General features: G+C 40.2%; 1 protein-coding gene across 1 annotated transcript in view; it reads right to left on the bottom strand.

Annotated features, from left to right (window-relative positions):
* dnah9l (dynein, axonemal, heavy polypeptide 9 like) overlaps nucleotides 1–17,258 on the bottom strand; it is a 55,477-nt gene extending 38,219 nt beyond the window's left edge. Inside the window, exons 1-26 of the mRNA XM_034702920.1 lie at nucleotides 16,968–17,258; nucleotides 16,352–16,495; nucleotides 15,152–15,342; nucleotides 11,552–11,747; nucleotides 11,112–11,211; nucleotides 10,494–10,705; nucleotides 10,160–10,393; nucleotides 9,871–10,038; nucleotides 9,428–9,544; nucleotides 9,024–9,161; nucleotides 8,725–8,849; nucleotides 7,736–7,931; nucleotides 6,409–6,513; nucleotides 6,107–6,298; nucleotides 4,749–4,949; nucleotides 4,321–4,656; nucleotides 4,142–4,219; nucleotides 3,802–3,857; nucleotides 3,551–3,671; nucleotides 2,026–2,195; nucleotides 1,628–1,850; nucleotides 1,414–1,530; nucleotides 1,118–1,204; nucleotides 828–986; nucleotides 504–587; nucleotides 256–414 (exon numbers count right to left, since the gene is read on the bottom strand). Coding sequence (XP_034558811.1) covers nucleotides 256–414; nucleotides 504–587; nucleotides 828–986; nucleotides 1,118–1,204; nucleotides 1,414–1,530; nucleotides 1,628–1,850; nucleotides 2,026–2,195; nucleotides 3,551–3,671; nucleotides 3,802–3,857; nucleotides 4,142–4,219; nucleotides 4,321–4,656; nucleotides 4,749–4,949; nucleotides 6,107–6,298; nucleotides 6,409–6,513; nucleotides 7,736–7,931; nucleotides 8,725–8,849; nucleotides 9,024–9,161; nucleotides 9,428–9,544; nucleotides 9,871–10,038; nucleotides 10,160–10,393; nucleotides 10,494–10,705; nucleotides 11,112–11,211; nucleotides 11,552–11,747; nucleotides 15,152–15,342; nucleotides 16,352–16,495; nucleotides 16,968–17,258 — 4,200 coding nt within the window. The remainder of the gene's footprint in view (nucleotides 1–255; nucleotides 415–503; nucleotides 588–827; nucleotides 987–1,117; nucleotides 1,205–1,413; nucleotides 1,531–1,627; nucleotides 1,851–2,025; nucleotides 2,196–3,550; nucleotides 3,672–3,801; nucleotides 3,858–4,141; nucleotides 4,220–4,320; nucleotides 4,657–4,748; nucleotides 4,950–6,106; nucleotides 6,299–6,408; nucleotides 6,514–7,735; nucleotides 7,932–8,724; nucleotides 8,850–9,023; nucleotides 9,162–9,427; nucleotides 9,545–9,870; nucleotides 10,039–10,159; nucleotides 10,394–10,493; nucleotides 10,706–11,111; nucleotides 11,212–11,551; nucleotides 11,748–15,151; nucleotides 15,343–16,351; nucleotides 16,496–16,967) is intronic.
* Nucleotides 17,259–23,003: the final 5,745 nt, after the last annotated feature.

The raw sequence follows: 23,003 nt of genomic DNA, 5'->3' as shown, positions 1-23,003 counted from the left end.
CGAGAACCATGAGAGAGATCAGCTTTCAGATCAGGATGATTGGGTTCAGTGAACTGTGCTGGACATTACGGGCCTTGGATATGAGCTGGCAGGATTGTTGAATAGAGGCAGAGAACATGAAGACAAGATTAAAGAAGAACTAGGCTCAATATATTGGCTGGAGTCAAATACAGAGCAGAACATGGTGATTGATGAAACATTATTGGATCAGACGGAATGAAACAGTGTGCAGCAGCAGCTGAGATAATCTCATACCCCTGTGGTGTTCATGAGCTGCTGCCAGTGTCTCTCTCTGACTGCAGAGTTTTGCAGCTCGTTGACGGCTCTCAGAGAGGTCAACAGGTTCTTCACGGTCGACTCTAGACCCATGTACACATCCCACACCCTCACCTCTTTATCCAGCATCTTCATCTCCTTTAACAAGCAACAGAAAATAGTCAGAATTTAGAAATATTCTCTAGCTAAAATAGATTTGAATATTTGACCATGGAGGCTTGTCATACTTTGGCAAATCGTCTGAGCTCCATGTCCATCTGCTCAACATTGATTTCTTTCCAAGGAGTCTTAGTCCAGTCCTCTATACTGGTCTGGCATAAAAAAAGAAGATAGAAACTTTTAAATTGGGATTCTAAAATAGAGTTAAAAATCCGTCCGTCCGTCCGTCCATCCATCCATCTATCTATCTATCTATCTATTAGGGTACCTACAGTGATTATATTGTATATGAACTCCTGCCTGGTGCAAATGCTTAACATATGGGGCTCAAACACACCGGAGAATTCAAAATGCCACTGTGTCTGTTATTTGCAGAGTCATTTAGAATATACCTTCACAAAGATGACCATGTCCCAGACAGCTTTGACCAGTATGATGTCAGAGCGGCACTGCCTTAGTTGCTTGTAGTCTGGGAAGCTGACTTCAAACAGATCAGCTGTGTCCTGCAGCTTTTTCATTTCTGCCTCCATCACTGCTACCACTCGATTACACTGGAGACAGAGATGATTGAAATGCTGTAACTTAATTTTATTGTTGGATTCTATTCTATAAGACACTGTGCCTTGTTACTCTCTATCTTTTTGATAGGGTTGTAAAGTACTTTATATCTCCTGCTGCTCACCTTATCAGTTAGTTTATATGGGTCCTCCACATTGATCTTAAAGATTGTTTCAGTACGAAACTGTTCTCTGAACTCATGCTGCTTCACCTAAAACATGAAAGAAAAAAGCGTAACATTCAGATTCCATAAAGCAGTGGTTCAAATGCATGTCAGCCTCTCTATAACTAGTCACACTAGGGGGGGTGGTGTCAGTCATATATAATGCAAGAATGAAACAGAGAAGGTTTATATGTCACATATTGAGCTCTTTGTATGGGGTTCTTCACTGATATCCAACCCTGCTCACACAGCCTCACCTCAAAACGGACACATTTCCTGCGTATGACTGAAACTTCATTTGATTGCAGTGGAGCGACTTCATGCTTGACTGTGAAAGCTATCTTCTTCAGACTCTTCCACTTCTCTGGTAACTCCTGTGTGTCATGGTAGTAAAGTGTTAAGGTTATACAGTGATGACTGCACTAAACAACAAGCAATGCATGTTAGTGTTTGTGCATTGGTGGTACACACTTCCAGCTGGTCGTAGACACTCTCTGGCAGCTGTTGCCCGTATGTCTTAAGAAGTTCAGAAGTAGACTTGAGAGGTTTGAAGTGCTGTTCGTTGCTGATCTGTCTGTCTCTTATTGCCATGAGGTGTCCCATGATGTCCACAAGGCCTGCGTAGTCACCATCAGTAACCTTGTTAGACAGACCATGGGCCGTGTCCTGGAGGAAAGAGGATAATTCTCTCACGCTGTGGAATAGAGATAAAAGACAAGGATGAAAGGTTTCAGAGTGGAGACACAAATAACCAGAATTTTCAGGTTTTTCTTTTCTGTTTTTGTGGCTTTTATCTGATCATAGTGGCCAACTGTGGTGATTCAGGGATTTAGTTTACACAGGTGTGTTGATGCATGTGTGTTACTCACCTCAGGTTCACGTGGTTCAGCAGGTGCTCCTTGAACATCCAGCTCCACCTCTTGATGACATTCATGAGAGCGTGCTTGAAAGGTCTGATATCAAGCTGAAGCCAGCCACAAAACACCCTCCTGTCCTCCATCTTGCTCACTCGAACATACAGAGACTCAAACAGATTGATCTGGAATAAAGAGTATACAATATAGTTGATATATATATATATATATATTTTTTTACTTTATTTTTATTGATTTTTAGGCATAGATAAAAGAAAAAAAACAAGACAAACATTAAGGACATAATGGAAATAAATAAGCAAATAAGAATAAAAGAAATGTGCTATAATGCTGACAGGAGTTGAGGTGATGAAATTTACAGCACAAATATAAGAGTCATTCATTCATACAATATGAGAAAGAAAAAAAAAGACAATGAACAAACAAACAAACAAAACAAAACATAAGCGTCAGCGTTACAATGTGAGTCGGTGGCAGCTCTAAAAACAGGTGTCATCTGAGACGCTGTTAGGAGGGTTCAAGCGCAATGCGAGGTGGGTTGAGAGGGAGGTATGTTGGAAGAGGTCGTCCATTTGTCCAAAAGAGGCTTCCATATCTTCATGAAAGTGTTTTCTCTGTTAGCCAATTTGTATCGCAATCTTTCCATATGCAAAACATTCCCCAAATCTTTGAGCCATTGCTGAAATTAAGGACTTGCTTCTGACTTTGACATTTGTAAAATAAGGCGTTTAGCCAACAATGTACATAAGGAGATTGATTGCCCAAAATATTTATCTATGGAAGGGTTTGTGTGTACTGAACCAAAGATAGCAAGAAGTGGGTCTGGAGCATAGACTGTATAAAATATGGACATAGTATGCGTGACGTCACCCATCTATTCCTGAGAGCTGTTTTGGCGGCAGCCATATTGGAAATGCGGAACTCAACCAGGCAGAGTGTGACGTAAAGGGGCGAAGTTTGAGTCTCTCAGCCAACAGCTATGCGTTCCAGTCTGGGAGTCAAGTCAGTCAGTCATGTCCTTATTGGGAAAAAAATCGTAATCTTAATATCTTCTGAACCATCGCATTAGAAAAAAATCCTCCCCCCCCGTACAATGTGTGCTGATAGAGAGATTAACTACGTAGGGCCAAGCCTTTCTTTGAACCAGGCTGTAAGCATGTTTATTATGCTGCAAAGATCGTCTTTTTCCCATTCATGCCTATGTGGTTTCCGGTGTTTCTGCAGCCAGCCTCAAGCCGATTCTCAATGTATTGCAGTTTATAACACTTCCGCATGGGCTTCATTGTTTGAGACCGGAGGTTGTTGCTTGGTCTGGAGTAATAGTTTTATTAAAAGCTTTTGATATATAATCAAACACAAGGTTCCAGAAGGAGACTAATTTAGGGCAAGACTAACAATGATGGGCAAGTGTTCCAGTATATTGTTTACATTTATCACAAAGCGGGGAAGTGTTAGTTGATATATATTTAACAGATTTTAGTTAAGTAAGTCAAGATGTAATTGAAAATGTGAGGCAGACCTGTTCTTTAAAATTGTCCAGTGTGGGTGGGTTCTTCTTCAGTTCATAGTCAGCGTACAGCTCAGCTTCCTCTGTACTCAACACATGGCCATACAGCAGGAACTGCCTCATAAATTCAGACCTGTGAATGTTAAACAAATAAGATCAGATTTAAAAGCAATTTATCATTTATGACAGAACTGTAACAGGATATGCTGTTTGTCTATTTCAAGAATAAAGAAATCAAACATTTATCAAAATAATCTTCTGACCTGTCATCGGTCCAGAGGTAGCGGTAGCTAGCAAACGATCCCTGATATTCTCTGACCTGAAAATGAACACTGTTTTTTATAACTGTGACCATCAGAAGTGAGCACTTTGTATAAATCAGTGGTTTAATTTGTCCATAGAAATATTGATATATATAATATATAAAATCTGATCAATTATGTTGTCATTTTGTTCTCTTGATGCATTGTCATCATCACAACTGTGACTGTATGAATTGTACTGACAGAATATTGGACAATGTATACCTGCAAAACAGTCAAAAATGAATAAAAAGTAAAAAAAAAACAGTGAGCCCTTTGTGTGTTAAGCAGGCACACTTACTTTAGAGATAGCAGCTCGTGCCCGTGATCGGATTACAAGACACATCTCTGACAAATCCTCAAACTCATTGATATCGGTCTACAAGATAAAAACATTGAACTCATGAGACATAGTATGTGAAATATATTTCTGTGAGCAGGCACAGTGTGAATAAACCTGTATTATATTCTGTACAGCACCTGATAGTTGTCCAGCTGCTTATGCTTTGCCACTCTGGGAATGAAGGATGCCAATTTAGTGATGTTAGCTACCATCTTATCCACAATATCATAGAAGTTACCACTGTGGGTGAAGTCCAGCGGGGGTTCAAAGGTCATTTCATTGCTGTGGAGTACCAGCTGGACCTCAAACAGTGGGGTGATTCGCAGTGTTGCATCCGTGTTGTCCATGAGGTACTGTAAGGAGCAGCGTACTGCACTAGAGAAGCCTGTCAAGATCATGCGGTCCACATAGTCTGTGTAGTCCTGCCACTCAGGGCTGTGCAGGTTTGTAACACCAAGCAGGGACTGGTTCTCCTGGAGCAGGATGGGAAAGCGAAGGAAAAAGACATAGTTATCACAGACATTATCAAGAATGAGTCGTGCAGATTTTATCACTGTAAATATACCTCCAGCAGCTGGTGTATTTGATCTCCTGTGTTGGAGATGAGAGAGTGCTGTTTGGAAACACTCTCTTCAATGTCAGAGAAGATGAGGAGAGTAGATCCTCGGCTCTTTCTGGTGATGAAGGCACGGTGGCTGAATTTCCCCATGAGGTCCTGGATGGCCTCCACGTTCACTTTACTCTTCTGAACACGGCTTGAAATGCTCTGGTGACAGCAAAATTGGCCAACTATTACAGATTGCAATGACATTACCTTTTGTTAACAGCTGCATGTTGTTTTTGTGAGAAATGACTGCTATTATTGAAGACAGCTGGCTTGGACTAGAAGAAGAAGAAGAGGAAGAAGGCTAATTTAAATGCTACCATCATTTTACCGTTGGAACAACATATCACAAAGCGTATACAGTCGTGTTTTTACCACCTCAGAAACATTCAGTCCGTTTTAAATTTTAAAGACACAGAGACTATTTTACATGCTTTTATCTCCTCATGCCTGGACTATTGTAACAGTCTTTTTTAGTAGCCTGCACAACAAATCCATTGATCGTCTCCAAACTGTAGAGAACTCGGCTACCAGGGTTTTAACCAGAACCCAAAAATTTGACCACATCTCTCCGGTTTTAGCTTCCTTGCACTGGCTCCCTGTATGTTTTAGAATTTATTTTAAGATTTTACTGATTACTTTTAAAGCTCTGCATGGTCTTGCTCCGAGCTATATAGCAGACCTTTTAATACCCTATGAGCCGACACGTACTTTGAGATCCTCGGGCAGAGGTTTACTGTGCATTTCAAATACTAAAATGAAAACAAAAGGGGACAGGGCGTTCACGGTGAGGGGTCCGACACTCTGGAACCATCTGCCCGAGGAGATCAGGTCTGCTGAGTCAGTGAGCTCTTTTAAATCCCTTCTTAAAACATACTTTTATTGCAGAGCCTTCCCGGATTTTATCTGAATTTTATTTGACTTTATTTTATTTATATTTTAAAATAATTTTATTCCTTTAGAGTTCTTTTAGGGGAATTTCATGTCTTTTAAAATGTGTTTTATTTCTTTATCTTGACTTGTGTGTTTTTAAGATCTGCCTGTTTTATTTTGCTGCCCATGTAAAGCACTTTGTAACCTGGTTTTTGAAAAGTGCTCTACAAATAAAATTATTATTATTATTATTATTATCACAAGAAACAGATTTGTATAGGTTCAATAACTCAAAAATAAAACCTCAGTTTTTATTTGAGGTTTTATTTCATATGAGAAGATTTTTTCAGCTGTATCCTAAGAATATGATGAATTTTAATGTCAGCACAAGACTGAAAAAACCTCACCTTACACTGTTTGTTTTTGGCAACAGAAATGTTGAGTACCTTGACTAGGTCTCGTGTGCTTTTAATGTAGTCCCATAGGTCGTCCTGAGCCCATGTCAGCTCCTGCAGAGCAGGATCCAGCTGTCGTCTGGTCCCATCCATCTCTCCTTTCACCAATCCCAGCTCTACAGCAAGGATGGTGCTGTGCAGCTGGTTGTACCACTGGGTCACCAAAGTCAGTGTCTGTGTGTGCTACAGGACACAATGAAGCATTAACACACCAACTCTGTTTTCTTATTCTATTTAGGGCACAATTATCTTACACTACGTCCAATGCAACGCTAGAAAACTTTGGGACCCACCATGTAGAGACGGTCTCGTTTGGAGTAGAGATGAAGAGCTGCTTCAGGAATGTTTTGGCTCCTCAATACACCAAGATACTTCACCTCTCTGAGCACTGATGTCAACTGGAGAAAGAGTGAAAGGAGAATGAATCTCTGATGAATCCAAAGCTTTCTGTTGTTTTGTTTCATTTGACCCTTAAATCTGAACAGGGTTATGGTAAGAGGATCATAAAGTGGAGGTTTCATTGAATGAATGAATATCTGAGTGATAGATAAAAGAAGGCCAGTTGTTTTGTTATGTTAATATAAGCAAAGAGCATATCCACAGTAAACAAAGCTGGTAGCTGTCATTGTATTACAATGGTTGAGTTTTATATTTCTGTTTGTACACATTCATAGCTGTGCTTACAGAGAATGACTCACTTTTCTTTGATTTCATTTTTTTTACTTTTGTGATTTTCATGCCTGTTTACATTCTGTAATTTCTGCTGCTCATTCACTTTATTTATTCAAAACAAAACCTTTTTGCCTCTTTTGATATTCAGACATACCAGATACTAGAGGCTAAGAAAAGAAAGGGAGGCTCACTTTTGCTCTAATTAAAGAGCAGACAAAACTCTCAAAAATAAGTTAATTCAAATATCTAAACTCTGTTAACCCTCTTGTTATGTTCCTTTCTCAGGAACAGCAATAATGTTCCTGGGTCAATTTAACGTGGGGCATATTTAATTATCCAAAAGTGTCAGAACCCCAAAAAATCCCAACAAACATTTTTTTAATCTCATTATTAACTTCATTACTAACCAATTAAATCAATATTTAGTGCAATGGTGATAAAAGGGTGTGTGTATGTGTGTGTGTGTGTGTGTGTGTGTGTGTGTGTGTGTGTGTGTGTGTGTGTGTGTGTGTGTGTGTATGTGTGTGTGTGTGTGTATGAATGGGGTTAAATAAGATAAGATAAGAAAAGATAAGATACGATAGTCTATACTTGTCCCACGATGGGGAAATTCAAGTAAATATGTCAGAGTTGCAAGGAAACAACCAGTATTTGACACCTCTGATCCCTTTTAGCTTCCACTTTGACTGCCGGGTCATATTGACCCACAAACAGTATATCTATAAACATGCAGGGGGGGTTGCAAATATGTGAAATCAAACATTTTAATTTTATATGTTTGTTTCACCTATTAAGCCAAGCAGAAGACGTTGCATACCGAAAAAATACTATTACATTTTTTTAGGGGATTTTTGAACTTTGATAAGGGTCAATTTGACCCGCAACATGACAGGAGGGTTACATGTGCTTATTGTATGTCTTTATGATTGCATTTCCTTTTGTGCTTACTGCAGGGCTGAAGTTGACCTGGAACAGGCCTGTGTCAGTGTCCATTGTGAGCAGCGGTTCTTTCAGGCGGGTTTGACAGATCTCCCCCAGGCCCTCAGTCCACTCTGAGAACATCTCCTCATCATGCTGGTGCAGAGCCTCCAGAAGACGCTCACACTTCTGGAGGACATCATCTGCTTCAGCACAACCCAGAGGCCTTAGAGGAAGAGGAAAAAACAAGATACATTTCAAATGTTAAGATAGGTTAAAGTTGTTGGTATAATGCACACTCATCAAGTCACAGTAGTTTTTCAGTGTATACAGCACAGTCATAACTTCATTACAACCTGATGCATACTTCATGTAGAAGAGAATTGCACACACTACCTGTGCCCACATCCAGACCCAAAGTTGTGCACAGTGAAAATAAAAGTAACAATTCTCTTCATTTAGCTCCAAAACGCCATAAAAATGTAGTGTAACTTTTTAAAAGTCACTTTTTTAAAATCACATTTAGAGCAATATTTGTGATCTTCTTAACATTTAATTTTGTTGTGGAAAATATATTTAAGTTACAATCACTGTTAAATTCAAATACTAAATATAAATCTAAATACTAAATGTTAAATCTAAATCTAAATGTTAAATGTAATTTTTCAATATTAAAAATAAATTTTAAATCTAAATGTTGATTGTTAAATTTAACATTTTACATTTATATTTAACAATCACCATTTAGATTTAACACTTATATTCATATTTAATATTTATATTTAACAGTGATTAAATATATTTTTCACAACAAAATTAAATGTGAAGAAGATCACAAAAAAATTTGATTAAAAAAGTGACTTTTAAAAATGCACACTACGTTTATATGTCTGCAGAACTTTACAAACGGCACCCGTCCAGTTCTCTTCTCATTTCCGCACAAGTCAAGAACAGATCAGCTCGATGGCAGATGCTATATGAGATTTTTCTTTTAGTTTGTGAGTATGGTTTTTACATACATATGGGCCAGTTGGCAGAGGTTGCTCCTGTTGATCAGAATGCGATTTCGAAGTTCCTTGGACCATTTGAGGTTGCCGGCCACTGGTGGCATATTTTTCCCCAGTACAACACATCTTAACGGCAGCTGAAAAACAAAGGCTGAATTACTTTGAGAATTATGGATCATTTCAACTTGTTGCAGATTTCAAAAGCTTTTCCTAGCACATATTTAACTAACTGTAACATTTATGATGTGTCACTGGTATCAATATTCCAATTCTTAGTCACTGTGTTACATATTCTGTTGAGCCTTTCTTACCCCATCTCTGTGTTGATCAAGTAAAAACTGACAGTGGTCCACGTCCTGGCTGAACATATCCAACAGCACGTTGTAGTTTGGAGAAAAGAGCTGGTGGATCCTGGGTCTCTCAAGCAGGGTGCTGAAAATCTTAAGTAACTAGATGGGACATAACAGAAAGAAGACAATTTTAGACAGTAAGGGCTTTTGAAGTCCAAAAGAAAGTCTTGGATTTATTTTGGTGATCCTCTGGCTTTAATCAAAGCCACCAAAGAGCTGAAATTCCCTTTGATGACAAGAAGCTTCTAAACCCAGATCAAGGTTACTTTATGCTAATATTTTATGATTTGGTGGTTTTCTGAAAAGCTGCAACAATGTAGAACAGTAATAGGAATTTGAAAAAGGTAAAGGTGTAAGCGGCAAACCTTAAAAGCTGACTTCAGGTTTTTGGAGTGCTGGAAGGCCAGATTGAGAACAGTTCCCAGCCTCTGGTCAAAATCTCTGTTTTGATCCATGAAACACCAGTAATAATGAACAAAATCCTGCAAACAAGATCACATGGGTCAGGAAGTGTTGTTTTTGCCAGTCCCTTTTTCGCTAAAAAGCTTTGACTTTACTTCTACTTCAGGGAAACATTATTATAAGAGATTTCCGAACTAATTGAACTTCTTAAAGTTCAATTAGTAGACTTGATGAGAATTAACTGGACTATCATGGATCAATTTCTCAATTCTGATTGAGTTCTAGCTCTTGATAGCTTTTTATTAGTGCAGTGCTGAGTAGAAAAATGACATATTGTGTTGTTTCTTTTTCGTTGGTCCCAAATAAATAATATTGTAACAACTCCAGCAATCTCACTGAGCCTCACTTTGTCAGTGTAGTCAAGAGGGTCGTATTTGCTCTCTCTGAGAGTCAGCCAGCGGTCATGGAACTCTTCACTCATGCTGAACACCATCTCACTGAGGACTTTACCTCTGGATCCTCCCAGTTCAACTTTCTCCAGTTTCAGAAAGTCCAGTGCTGTTGCAAAAATGTCCTATGGATGAGAGAAAATAGCCCCAATGATTACTTTATCATTTTGAGGAGTTACTGCCCGGTTTGCCTTTCTAATATTCCTTCCAACTCAACACACAAGCTTTTCTTATCAGCTCAGGCACCTCAATCATAAGCAGTCTTTCCATGATGCAGTCTGAGCGCTGGAACACAAGTGTAGCAGGAAAATCCCATGGCTTTATGGTCTGAGTGTGTTTGTAATATTTGGGGATCCGCTGACGGTGATTGTGAAACAACTGCTTAAAGTTGCGCAGCACTGAGATTGTTATCTGGACTCTCTCCACTCCTTCCTCGAGCTCCATCTTAAACAGTTCCTCAGGGATGAGATAGGCAATGGCCTGAATACAGACAAACAATCATTACAGAGATCAGTTGTTTACGTTACTTTGTGCTCTTATATGATCTACTTTACTTTTACAGAGAGATGCATCATAGTACCTTTTCAATGATTAGGTTGCAGAACTCCTGCAGGAGCACCACCATGCGTTTTGGAGTGCAATAGTATTGGGAGTGACTCCAGATTAGACACAGTGTGTGGAAAAGAGGAGGCAGCACTGTGTCTACCTGGGGGAAACTCTTCTCCTCTAAGCTACTGATGAGTCTTCTCAGAGGGCGTAGATACAGATCTATGTCTGAAGCTTCCAGCACAGCTAGAATAATCACATACAGAAATAGTCCTAATGGGGGTTCACGTAGGCCAATTAAAAATCATTCATTGAAATCATTGAAGAATGTGATTGCTGCATTGCCTGCCAAGAAAAAAAACTATCATTGAGAAACAACAGGCTAAATTCAAATGATGTTTTTAATCTGAGACAGAGAAAGAAAGAAAAACACACATTTGCATATTGGAAGAGTGAAGAAACCCTGCTGAAGAACTTTGTTCAAACAACTGTAAGATCTCGATGTGCTGTGGAAACAAAATATATCAAGACAGAGACTGCCTAATTTGTTTTAGAGTAAAAGTAATTGAAAAGCTGAGCTGTGAGGGACTAGATGTCAGAATGAGGAAATTAATTTATCAGCCCTGATAAATGTTGAGTAATGGAGACCTACCCTCGTCTACTTGGTGGCAGACGTCATTGAAGGAGGAGTAGTAACTGCTCTTGACCCTTCTCAGGATCTCCATGATGTTTTGTATTTTAGGGCTCTGGATCTAATGACAAGGTCAATATAATCAGTGACCATGCTCATAGGTACACTTGTACAGAATAATAAAACACCTCATAGCAATTAAACTACAGTCAAGTACAAGATCAACCCTAACAATGATGCTGCTTTCAACTGACACCAGCATTGAAGAAATTAACAATATTGCAGTTTACATTTAAACATGTGGCAAATTTCAAGCTATGGTCTAAGATCTGGTCTTTGAATGTCTCTCATAAGGTCTTAAAAATAAAAATCCCTCTATTGTTGGTCCTTTAGAAACTGCAGCTTTAGTATACTGTTTGAAAGCTCTGCCCCTGATAACTTCTACAGAATCACTGTCATACTTGCGACTGAATGCCCAGCAGGTTTTCTCTCTGAGTAGTCCAAAACTGGAGCTCAACATTGGGGCCTGGGTGGTCTCCCCTGAGCAGCACTGCGCCAGAGTCTTTTTTCAGGACATCCCATATCTGTCCAGACCACTGAACTATCAAAGTTTCTATAGAGTATAACAAGCCATGGTCCAGTGGCCAACCAGCAGGGCTGCGGGAGACAGAGAACGTAACAATCAGCATGGGGGGATATAGACCTTATAAGATTGGAGTTCACAAACAACAACCCCAATACTCCATAAGGGTTGGACAGCTGTGTAAAACGCTTATAAAAACAGAATATAATGGTTAAATAAATACTTAAAGCCCATATTTAGTTAAAAATAGTGGCAACAAATAAAAAATGTTGAAACTGAAAAATATATGCTCATTTTAATTTGGGACAGGGAAAACATTTTGTGCATCATGACACAAAAAAATACCACAAAGGAGACCTCAAACTGTTAAGCAGCATACTATATCCGGCAAGAATGAGTAACATTTTACTTTAAAAACCCAGAAACATCTCTCTTCAGTTCACAGATCGTTGCAGAGTGTTGTGTGATGCAATTCAATGGTTAACATGCTCTTGTCCCAACTGAGATAAGGCATGTTTCTGGCACTAAATTTAATATAAGCATATATTTTGCGTGAAAAAATACATTCTGCATGGGCTTCTTATTTTGAGACTGGAAGTTGCCGCTTGGTTTTGCCAAATTCTGTCAAACACTGAAGCCAAAATTGTATCACTTTGGTAAAAAATTAATCATGTATCTCTAAGAGTTTATATGTACTTTAACTTAGTGTGAATATTCTGTCTTCTGCCTACAACATAAAGTTGTTTAATTCAACCTGTCTTGATGGTTGCATTTATCTAGACTAATTGGGACCATTGACAGTATGCATTCTATGGGACGCTGGCTACTATACCAGGAGTATGTACTGATTTGGCACAAATTCAGTATGTAGTATGTAGTATTTGAACAAGAGCAAAATCTGCAGTATGCCAAAACTCCCTGGATGTCTACTGATTCGGGAAAATTTCACAGCATGCATCGGACCAGTCTGCCTCGCATACTTTCTCCTATAATGCACAGCACTCGTTCCGCTTTTTCTTTTTCCTTCTTTCTTGACGGGAGGAAATCCATTTTTGGGTGCTATGGAAGTTATCAAATTACATATAAACCACTTTCTAACTTTTTAAATCATAAGTGGATGCTAAAGAAGCAGTTTCTCTATTGGCTTCGCCATTGTTTACTTCCGCTTTCCGAAACTGGAAATTCAGTGACGTCTCGCTCAGCGTACTGCAACACAGATCAAACAGAACAGCCACACTACATACTAAATTCAAACGCAGTATGTAGTAGGCAATACCTACTGCCTACTACATTAGTAAGTAGTATGTAGCAGGCCGTTTCAGAAACAGCCGTTGTGCACTGGACCAGTCTGCCTCGCGTACTGTTTCCCACAATGCACAGCGCTAGTTCCGCTTTTTCCTTTCTCGTCTTTTTTTGACGGGGAGAATTCAGTTTTTAGGTGCTGTGAAAACATAAAATTCCATATAAACCACTTCCTAACTTAAATCATAAAGTGGATGCTAAAGAAGCAGCTGTTTTCGAAACGGCCTGCTACATACTATCTACTTATGTAGTAGTCAGTATGTCCTGCCTACTACATACTGCATTTGAATTTAGAATGTAGTGTGGCTGTTCTGTTTGATCTGTGTTGCAGTCATAGACTGTATAAAAAATGGACGTAGTATCCGTGACATCACCCATCTGTTTCTGAAGCGCTGCTTTGAGACCAGTCGGTGGCGGCAGCCATATTACTGCTGTTGAGCCAGTGTGACGTAAAGGGGCGGAGTTTGAGCCTCCTAGCCAACAGCTACAGTGTTCCCGCAGTCAGCTGTGCCTCTCATTGAAAGACTTGTAGTCTCAATATCTTCGAAATTGCAGCATTAGAAAAAAATTCCCCCCCCCTCACATTGAGAGCACATCAAGAAATGAGCTATCCAGGCTACACTCGTCTTTTGTACCAGTCTGTAAACATGTTTATTTCTGCTCTAAAGATCGGCTTTTTCCCATTCATGTGTATGTGGTTTTCCGGGACTTCCGGAGCCAGCCTCAAGGGGATCCTCGATTAACTGCAGTTTTTAACACTTCCGCATTGCACTCGTATTTTTAGACCAGATGTTGCTGCTTGGTTGCAGTAGGCTGGGCCAGAGGTCACTGAATTTTCCGGTTTCGAAGTAAACAACGGCCAAGCTGATAGCGAAACATGCTTCTTTAGCTTCCACTTTGATTTAAAAAGTTAGGTGTTAGTTAGGTAAGTGGTTTCTATGGAATTGACTAATTTTCACAGCACCTAAAAACTGAATTACCCCCGTCACAAAAAACAGAACAAGCGCTGTGCATTGTGGGAAAAGGTACACAAGGCAGACTGGTCCGATCATAGACTGTATAAAATATGGACGTAGTATCTGTGACGTCACCCATCTGTTCCTGAGAGCTGTTTTGAAGCAAATCGACGGCAGCAGCCATATTGGTAATGCGGAACTCAACTAGGCAGAGTGTGGCGTAGTGTGAGTCTCTTAGCCAATGGCTGTGTGTTCCCGACCGGGAGTCACATCAGTCATGTCCTTATTTGGGCAAAACTCGTAATCTTAATATCTTCTGAACCGTCACGTTAGAAAAAAATTCTTCCCCCGTACAGTGTGTGCCATTAGAGAGATTAGCTTTGTAGGGCCAAGCCGTTTTTTGAACCAGGCTGTAAACATGTTTATTAATGCTGCAAAGATCGTGTTTTTCCCATTCATATCTATGTGGTTTCCATTGTTTCTGCAGCCAGCCTCAAGCGGATTTTCGATGTATTGCAGTTCATAGCACTTCCGCATTGACTTCATCATTTGAGACCGGAGTTTGCCGCTTGGGTCCGATGCATACTGTGAAATTTTCCCTTATCAGTAGACATCCAGGTAGTTTTGGTATACTGCAGATTTTGCTCTTGTTCACATACTACTTACTGAATTGTTGCCAAATCAGTATGTATTGCTAGTATAGTAGGTGGTTTCGAAAACAGCCACGGTTGTTAATTAAAGTAAACAAAGATGGCGCCCGATATGGCACTTAATATTATTTATTTTTTGCTTCACTTGTTTCGTAGCTCTTGGATTTTTGATGATGGAGACTTAAACTTAGATTAATTTCATGAATATATATTTCAAAGCCTAGCTCTAATGTTTCCTTTTTTCAATAATTAAACTGCGTAACACTCAGACTGTAAATAAAAAGGGTCACGGTCACACTTTACATGCACACAGTATATCACTTCCGGTTTAACGACGTCACACATTTTCATTCAAACTTTTGTAATGGCATCAAAGGGTTTCACAGTTTCTCCAGCTCCTGCAAATATTTAAGGAAACTACAAAGAGGTGAGTGTGCTCAAACATCCTGTGTGGTGTTGAGCAGAGACATTTTGAGTGAACAATAAAGACAAGCTGTGACGCTTAACTTGGACGAAATCAACGTTATCTGAATGTTTCACCTCCACAGTATTACTCCTGTGCATACACACCTGAGGACAATATCTTGCGGTCGTGCCCTCTCCACACTCAGTGGTAGTGGCAGTAATGTCCGTCCTTCAGCGCGGCCTTTCTGAGTCACTACACGGGTTCTGAGCCTCTCCAGGTGCCTGTGGATGTCACCGGACACCACCCGCGGCCAGTCCTCATGGTTCAGCCCGTTTGACAGCACACACACAAGCACCTATGCAGTACAGCACACACACACTTCTCATGTGGACACATACTGTATTTATTGACAACAATATACATATACTACCAGTCAAACGTTTGGACACATTTAGTAGATTAATACTGAAGACATCAAAACTATGAAACAATATGGGTCTGCTATAATACGGATTACAATTAACCCTACCTCTGAACCACAAAACTGATGGTCTCAAACACATTATTATAATGCATAATATTCTGTATTATAATTATCTTTGCCATATTATATTATGTTATATAACTCACGGTCATACTACATACCCATATTTATTTTTATTTATTGCTTAATCTTTCATCACCAACCATAGTCACACCATGTCAACCTGTCACTACTGAAACAATACTGCCTGTAATTACTTCTATTTAATCTAAATTCCATTGTAACATTGTATATATCTAAATTGTATTCTAGCTTTATTTATCTATTTTAATTTTTACTTATTTTATTTTATTTTTATTTTTTAAAATTTTGTTTTACTTATTGAAACTTCTTTCTTGATTGTACTTATGTCTGGGTTGCTGTAACAACTGAATCCCCCCCCCCCAGGGATCAATAAAGTAATATCTTATCTTATCTTATCTTATCTTATCTTATCTTATTAACAAGGCAAGTTATTCTACAAATTAACTCTTGACAAGGCTTATGTTAATTAGAAACCATTCCAGGAGTCCACTTCATGAAGCAGACTGAGAGAATAGCAAGAGTGTGCAAAGCTGTCATCAAGGCAAAAGGGGGCTACTTTAAAGAATCTAAAACATATTTTGGTTTTTTTAAACACTTGTTTGTTAATTAAATAATTCCATATATGTTATGTCATAGTTTTGATGCCTTCAGTATTAATCTATAGTTTTTAAGATAATTAAAATAAATAAAAACCCTTGAATGAGCAGATTTTTCCAAACTTTTGACTGGTAGAGTATGTAGAGTACATATCACATGCTCTTGGTGGTATATGTCTCACACTCGCACATCAGCCCACCTCAGAGATGACTACAGGCAGGTGCTCCATGGGGTATCCAGGCACTTCTCCCAGTCTGAGTTGGTGTTTGAATTCTTGGCGGGCGATTCTCTTTACCCCTCTCTTTAGCACACACAGTAGCTTGGTCTTCCATGGTGGGGACGTCTTCACAGATGCAAAAACAGAAGGAATGCTTTCAACAGCATTGAAAGCAGTAGAAATAAGTAGTGACTTATTTCAAAGAGTGTGCATATTAGATGGCGTGTAGACAATAATGTAAAGAACTAAAGAGAATGACTTACATTGGCCGCATGTCTGCTTGTTTTCCTGAGTTTCCATTGAGTGTGTGATTGTGTGGACGTGACATTTATATGAAAATACCCAATACTCCTGAATAATTGAGCTTTTACCTTTCCAAAATAGTTAACGGTTTCTTTATACCAGCCAAGGAAACAGATGTCCTAATTTTGAAGCATCCCAGCCGCAGGGATAATGGAATACATTTGACCATACCATATTATTTTCCCTCAAGGCTACAACCAAACTAAACTGACTTTAACAAAGATGTGGAAAAAGAAAATAAAACATTTCATGAAAGACATTTTTAAGAAGCAGTGTGTATCTGTGTGTTTCTTACCTGAGCATCCCCTGCATGCAGTGTCCCTCCAGGTCCAGTGAAAAGCAGCAGCCTGTTGGTCCAGATGTGGTCCAGGAAGTCCAGTATAATCTTCTGGTTCTCCTCTGCTCCAATGAAGCGGTTCCATTTATCCGTCTTCACTCGCAGCACACAGAAGGCCTGCTCCCGGAGGAAGTCCACCCTCTCATCTGACAACACCACCCCGGTTTTGAGGGAGGGGTCCTGGGGGACACGCACTCCTCCACTGCCTAAACCTCCACTTTTAATGCTTTTGCTGGTGGCTTCAGCCATGAAGACTAAGCTAGCAGGAAGACGAGTAAGCACAATTTTTTTAAGGCAAAGTGGAGTAGAGTGATGTAAAAATGTAGAAGCTCACCTCACTCCTTCTTGCCAAGATCACAAGCTTCAGATTGACATTTCTCCTATCATAACAATAATATGCTCTTTCCTCTAGGCTAACTTTATGTGTTTTCTCTTCCCCAGCTCTGAGAGGCTATACGCTGGAAGACTGATACACACCTTGGATATGCTGACTTGTCACTGTGACAACAGAGCATCGGCTTGTGGAGGCTGTTTTGGTATTCAGAATCACCTGCAACCCTATCCTGTAACCTGAGCATTCAGAGGAGGCCTGACTTAAAGGGATACCTCAACAACAGGTAAGGGATGATACTTCTACAGCCATAATGCATTTATGGAGGAGTTTTTCGTTTGATACTAGGCATAATACCCAATGTATGTCTGGGTATTTGTGCCAGATTGGAAGAAGTTTTGAACTCAGTTTTGAGTATTGTTTGAGATCTCTTCTCTTATATTTGAGGAAGAACATGTTGAAGCTGCAACTGGAGAGATGATTGGATTCGTACTCACACAGCACAAGAGGTCTTTGAGGGTCCTCAGTGTGAAGCATTGCCACATGGGGGCAGTGTGGTACAGCATTTCTGAACGTGTCGCTCGACTCAAATCCAAAGTGACCCTTGCCATGACATCCCATTACACATGATATGCCATTTCTATAAAAGCATTGAAAAATGGGACGTTTTTTCTAACTGTGTTACTGAAAATACCACAGCAATGATTACCCTTTTAGAGATCCTTCACTTCCTGAGTTTAACCTTAATTCAGGGACGTGATCTAAAATGGGCTGACTGGAGAAGGCAGGGCTTTTCTTGGATGTCTGACATTAGAGTGCATTTTAAACCTCCTGACGATGCATTTGTACTGTTGAGTTATTTGTAAGGATTGTGCAATACAGTACAAAAACACAAGATAAATACTCCTTTTAACAGAGGGCTTGTAAAAGCCTGGTTTATGTCTGTAAATCCATTGTATTCCAACATAGACTATAAATTCGGTTTAGCCATTCCCCCATGAAGTTATACAAGATTTCTTGTTAAAGCCACTTAACAATCTGTAATCACTCCTTTTTTGGGCATGATAGTGGACTTTAAACATTTGATACAGTAGAAAGAAGCTTTTTTTTTAAATGTTTGTGACATATGAATGCTTAATGGTATGAGTATTGGAAGTTTTATGCTTCATTTTGAACTCAAAAGCAATCATATTTTCTATTTTTCACAACACAGATCATACCACACAGTAATCCATGGCAGCTCTACAGAGGAAGTTGTTCTTCTGAAATCACTAATTCACTGCCTCACCATGCTTGCATAGGTGCATTATGTGCTTGCGTAAATGCTCTTCATACACGTTTATTTGTGTGTGTGAGTCATGTAGCTTAAATAACTGTCCTTTTAAGATAGATAATGGTTCAGTTTTTGGGATGGATGAACTTGTGCTGGTTTTATTATATGGCAACAAACGTGTGTGATTGAATGTGCAAGGCTTTTTGTGTGCATGGCTGTCCAGAGCCCAAGGCAAGTACGGGGTGTCCCTTGGGTGTCTCCACAGACACACTGTATCTAAGCCCATTTGAGCCTGCTGACAGCAGGAGCATGACTGCCCATCTTTCTGACCTCATGCCCAATGTCAGCCCGGCTCTGCGGGGATGGGGGGGTGTGATGAAGGCCAGAAAAAGAGATCTTAGGACAAAAGGGGGGACAAGAGGAGAAGGACAGGGGAGCAAACAGAGAGAGAAAGAGGGGGGAAAAAAAGAGAGGGTGTATGCTGGGGTGGAGACTGAGGAGGGGCAGCGAGCTTACAGAATACAAATGAGGCAGAGGATAGAGTGATGAAGGCGCAGAGGAGCAACAGCCGAATAGAGATATTGCACTTGGCCAGCTTTGGATGGTAAATATTCAAGAGTAGTTCTGAGCAGAGTCATTGCTGAGTAATGTAAACAGGAGGAGTAGGAGGGCAAATGGGAAAACATACCCTGAGGCAATATTTAAACTCCCAGCTCTTGACTGTTACTGAAATATCACCTGTAAGAGGCTGTAATATCCTGCTCCAGTGTAGCAGAGCAGAGCAACAGCTGAACTATTTTCTGTCTTAATCTCCCAGCAATGTACTTTTAACCTGAAGTGTCTTCCTCATCTCTTTTTTTCCTTCCTCCTCCTCTCTTCCTCCACCTCTCTCACTCTCTCTCCATTTTGCCGTTGCCATGACTACATGTTGCTTGACGATCAGTCTTGCTGCTCTTGAGTCCAAAAGCTTCAGCCTGGCTCTTTTTCGCTGTGTCTCTCCCCTCAACCTCTCCTCTCTTCATCACCCTTTTCCTGTGCTCAGTCACAGGAGGGAATTACATGTAGATGAGCTTGAGGTCTCAGCTGCACACTTGCGCACTCACACACACACACACACACACACATACATACACACACATCATGATGACCGTCATTTCTTCAGGCGCTGGGTGTTTCGAACAAGTCCCCACTTTGGTACTACTCCCCACAGCCCTTTTCACATTTTGTCTTGTAGTCTCTGGGGGAAAACGGCCATATTTCAGAGGCAGTTGGGCTCAGGGGAGGCGGAGGAAAGGAGGGAAAAGAAGGAAAAGACAAGGGCTGAGAAAAGCCAGAAGAGAAACGCAGAGAGGGAAATGTCACCAGGGAAAAATGAGTGAAATTGAGACACTGACAAAGATGGCACATATACACTCTCTCTCTCAGACACACTCATAGGACACACACACATGTAATGATCATTTCAAAGCGTCCCTCCTGTTGCTGGCTGACTACCCAGGAGATCCTATCATGGCTGGTGATTGCCATGTATGTGCCTGTGTGCATGTGTCCAGATGGCGCTGACCAGCCGTCCCTCCCAGGGTAGATGAAGTAAATGGAGCGATTACAGTAATGACCGACACACACATCTGTTTCATACCTCTGCATGGCTGCCAGCTCTTTAGGAGACACACATGCAAACACAAACACACACACACACATGGAGAAAGCTGTTGGCTGCAATCCTTGGAGTTTGTTACACCAAATAATCCACATTATATTGTGCATTTTATCTAATGCCAATGCACTGTGCATTTTGCAGTCTAATGTTTTAGAACGAGGTGCACAAATGTGGAAATGATAGCAGTTGGATGACACCTCAGACACCTTATAAAGAGAGTCAGTGTGAAAAAAAATGTAACCCCTTATGTCAAGGTTACCCTGCTTAATCCCTTTTACTTTCTCATTCTTTATCCCCCTGTTACTTCTCCCTTTTTTATTTTCACTCCGCTCTACAACTTTCTGCTCTTACACTTCAATCTGACCCACTTCAAAATTGCTCCCTTTTTTCCCCCTCCATGCCCTTGGTATTTTTGTCCAACCACAAATGAGTGAAAGGAGGGAAACAATTCGGACGAGCCACAGGGGGCAAAGGTCCCCTTTGTAGTTTGGGGAAAAAGTCAGAGTGTCACCAGCAAGCTCTTCCTTATCAGACCTCTCCTTTGTTCTGGAAAGGTCTTTTTCCTCTGTCTGGACTCAGTGATATTTGAGAGGCAGCTCCATGTACACAGGAAGGGGTTAGAGAGCACGGCCAATCTCCCGGTGTGTGTGTGTGTGTTTGTGTATTTAAGACCTGAGCCTGCTCTCCTCTGTATATATCAAGTACGTGTGCTTGATTGTGCCGTCCCGCTGAAAGGACCCCAACAACTTGCGTTCAGAAACGCTGAGTCCATGCTGACCACTTCCAGGATGTTGTTCGCTTAGTCCTCACTCTGTGTAAGAGGACACCCTTATTTCCCTAGCAAAGTACCGCAGTGTCCCTTCCAAAATGTGCAGATACAGTATTTTTAAAGGAAAAAAAGGACAGCATTGTTTTGTGCTGTGGTAGACACAGGTAGTTTCCTCTTACAGCAAGTTCACCTGGGCGTGATTCTCTCAGGAGGCTCATTAAGCTTTGCTGAGACAAAGAGATACACTGGAATTTAAAGTAAGGCACAAAACCTTCTCTGTATGGGAGAGGAGTTTTTTCTTGGTCTCTAGTTGCATCTAAATCCTGTAGATGGGGCTGTTTCTCTGTCAAGCTCTTGAGAATTTCCTTCACCTGGTCTAATTCAACATTTCTCCTTTGCCTCATCCTCTTGTTGCTTATGAATACCCAACTAACTCTGGGGAGGTGGGTATTATGTGTGCTTCCTGTCAATAGCAGAATTGGATTAGGCATAACTCCACTATGGATATAGTATACATATTGCTCTAAGCTTTCACTGGGATATTAGTTCACACAAGCAAGTAGAAGTGTGTTTGCAGATCTAGGTTTAGACACATGCTGGATGTTCCCTTGGTCTTTGACATAGCAAGAAAGTATTGTTTCTATTGATTTATCATCACATGCCAACCTCAGAGATATTAAGACCATAAAACAATAAAAAGAGGGGTGAAATACTCCTGGGCAACCTCTGAACAAATATCAATTACACATCCCTTTTGGTGGATAGCATTTTGAGAGGACTGGAGCTTAAGATAATGGAATGGTTTCTGTAACTCAGTATCTCACGGTATCTCCTGAACTAAATAGAAGAAACAAAGTAAAGTCTGAATTCCACAAAAAGTTGGGAGGCTGTGTGCTACACTTTTTTTTAGCATAATTTCAAACGTATTTAATTGAAAATAGTGCAATGACAACACATCAAAAGATGAAACTGAACAATTTTACTGTTTGGAAAATATATGCTTTTCGTTTTGGTTGTTTTTTAAAGCTATATTTTTGGTTAAAGAATGGGACAGCTGAAGGAGACATGAATTACAGGGAGCAGAGAGTGGGGGTGGACATGCAGCAAATGGTCAAGGCTAAAAGTCGGAACCAGCGACCTCTGCGACAAGGACTATAACCTCTGTGTATGGGGTTTGCGCTTAGACAGCTAGGCCAACCCCAACATATGCTTGTTTTAAATTTGATACAAGAAACATATTTCAAAGAAGTTGGCACAAGGTTAAAAGAAGCATTGATGTCTAAAAATACGAGTCCAATGCAGAAGTGCTAAAAACTGCAGTTCATCGAGGATCAGCTTGAGGCTGGCTCCGGAAGTACCGTAAACCACATACACACCAATTCAAAAAAAGCCGATCTTTACAGCAGAAATAAACATGTTTACAGCCTGGTACAAAAGACGAGTGTAGTCTGGATAGCTCATTTCTTGATCGTCTCTCACTGTACTTGGGATGATTTTTTTTCTAACGCGTCAATTTCGAAGATATTGAGATTATGAGTCTTTCAATGAGAGGCACAGCTGACTTGATTGACAGGCAGGAACACTGTAGCTGTTGGCTAGGAGCTGAAAGCCCGGCTCTTTACGTCACAATTGCTTCGCAGCAGCAATATGGCTGCTGCCGCCGATTGGCCTCAAAACAGCGCTTCAGAAACAGATGGGTGACGTCACGGATACTACGTCCATATTTTATACAGTCTATGGTCCTAACATGTTTTAACCATGTTGCTAGCATCAAATTTAAATTTACATTTTATATTTCGTAAAAATTAACATTTTTCAGAACCAACATCTAATATGTTGTCTTTGCGCTATCTTCAACTATACATTGGGTTTATTTGGTGGCTTGATTTGCAAGGCATCAAATTCTGCAACATTTTACACAGCATCCCAACTTTTCCTGGTATTGGGTTATAAAACTTTAG

The sequence above is a fragment of the Notolabrus celidotus genome, chromosome 15 (genome assembly GCF_009762535.1).
Source record: "Notolabrus celidotus isolate fNotCel1 chromosome 15, fNotCel1.pri, whole genome shotgun sequence".
Lineage (NCBI taxonomy): Eukaryota > Metazoa > Chordata > Actinopteri > Labriformes > Labridae > Notolabrus > Notolabrus celidotus.
The sequence above is the reverse complement of the archived record's forward strand: the minus strand, read 5'-3'. Positions and strand labels throughout refer to the sequence as shown.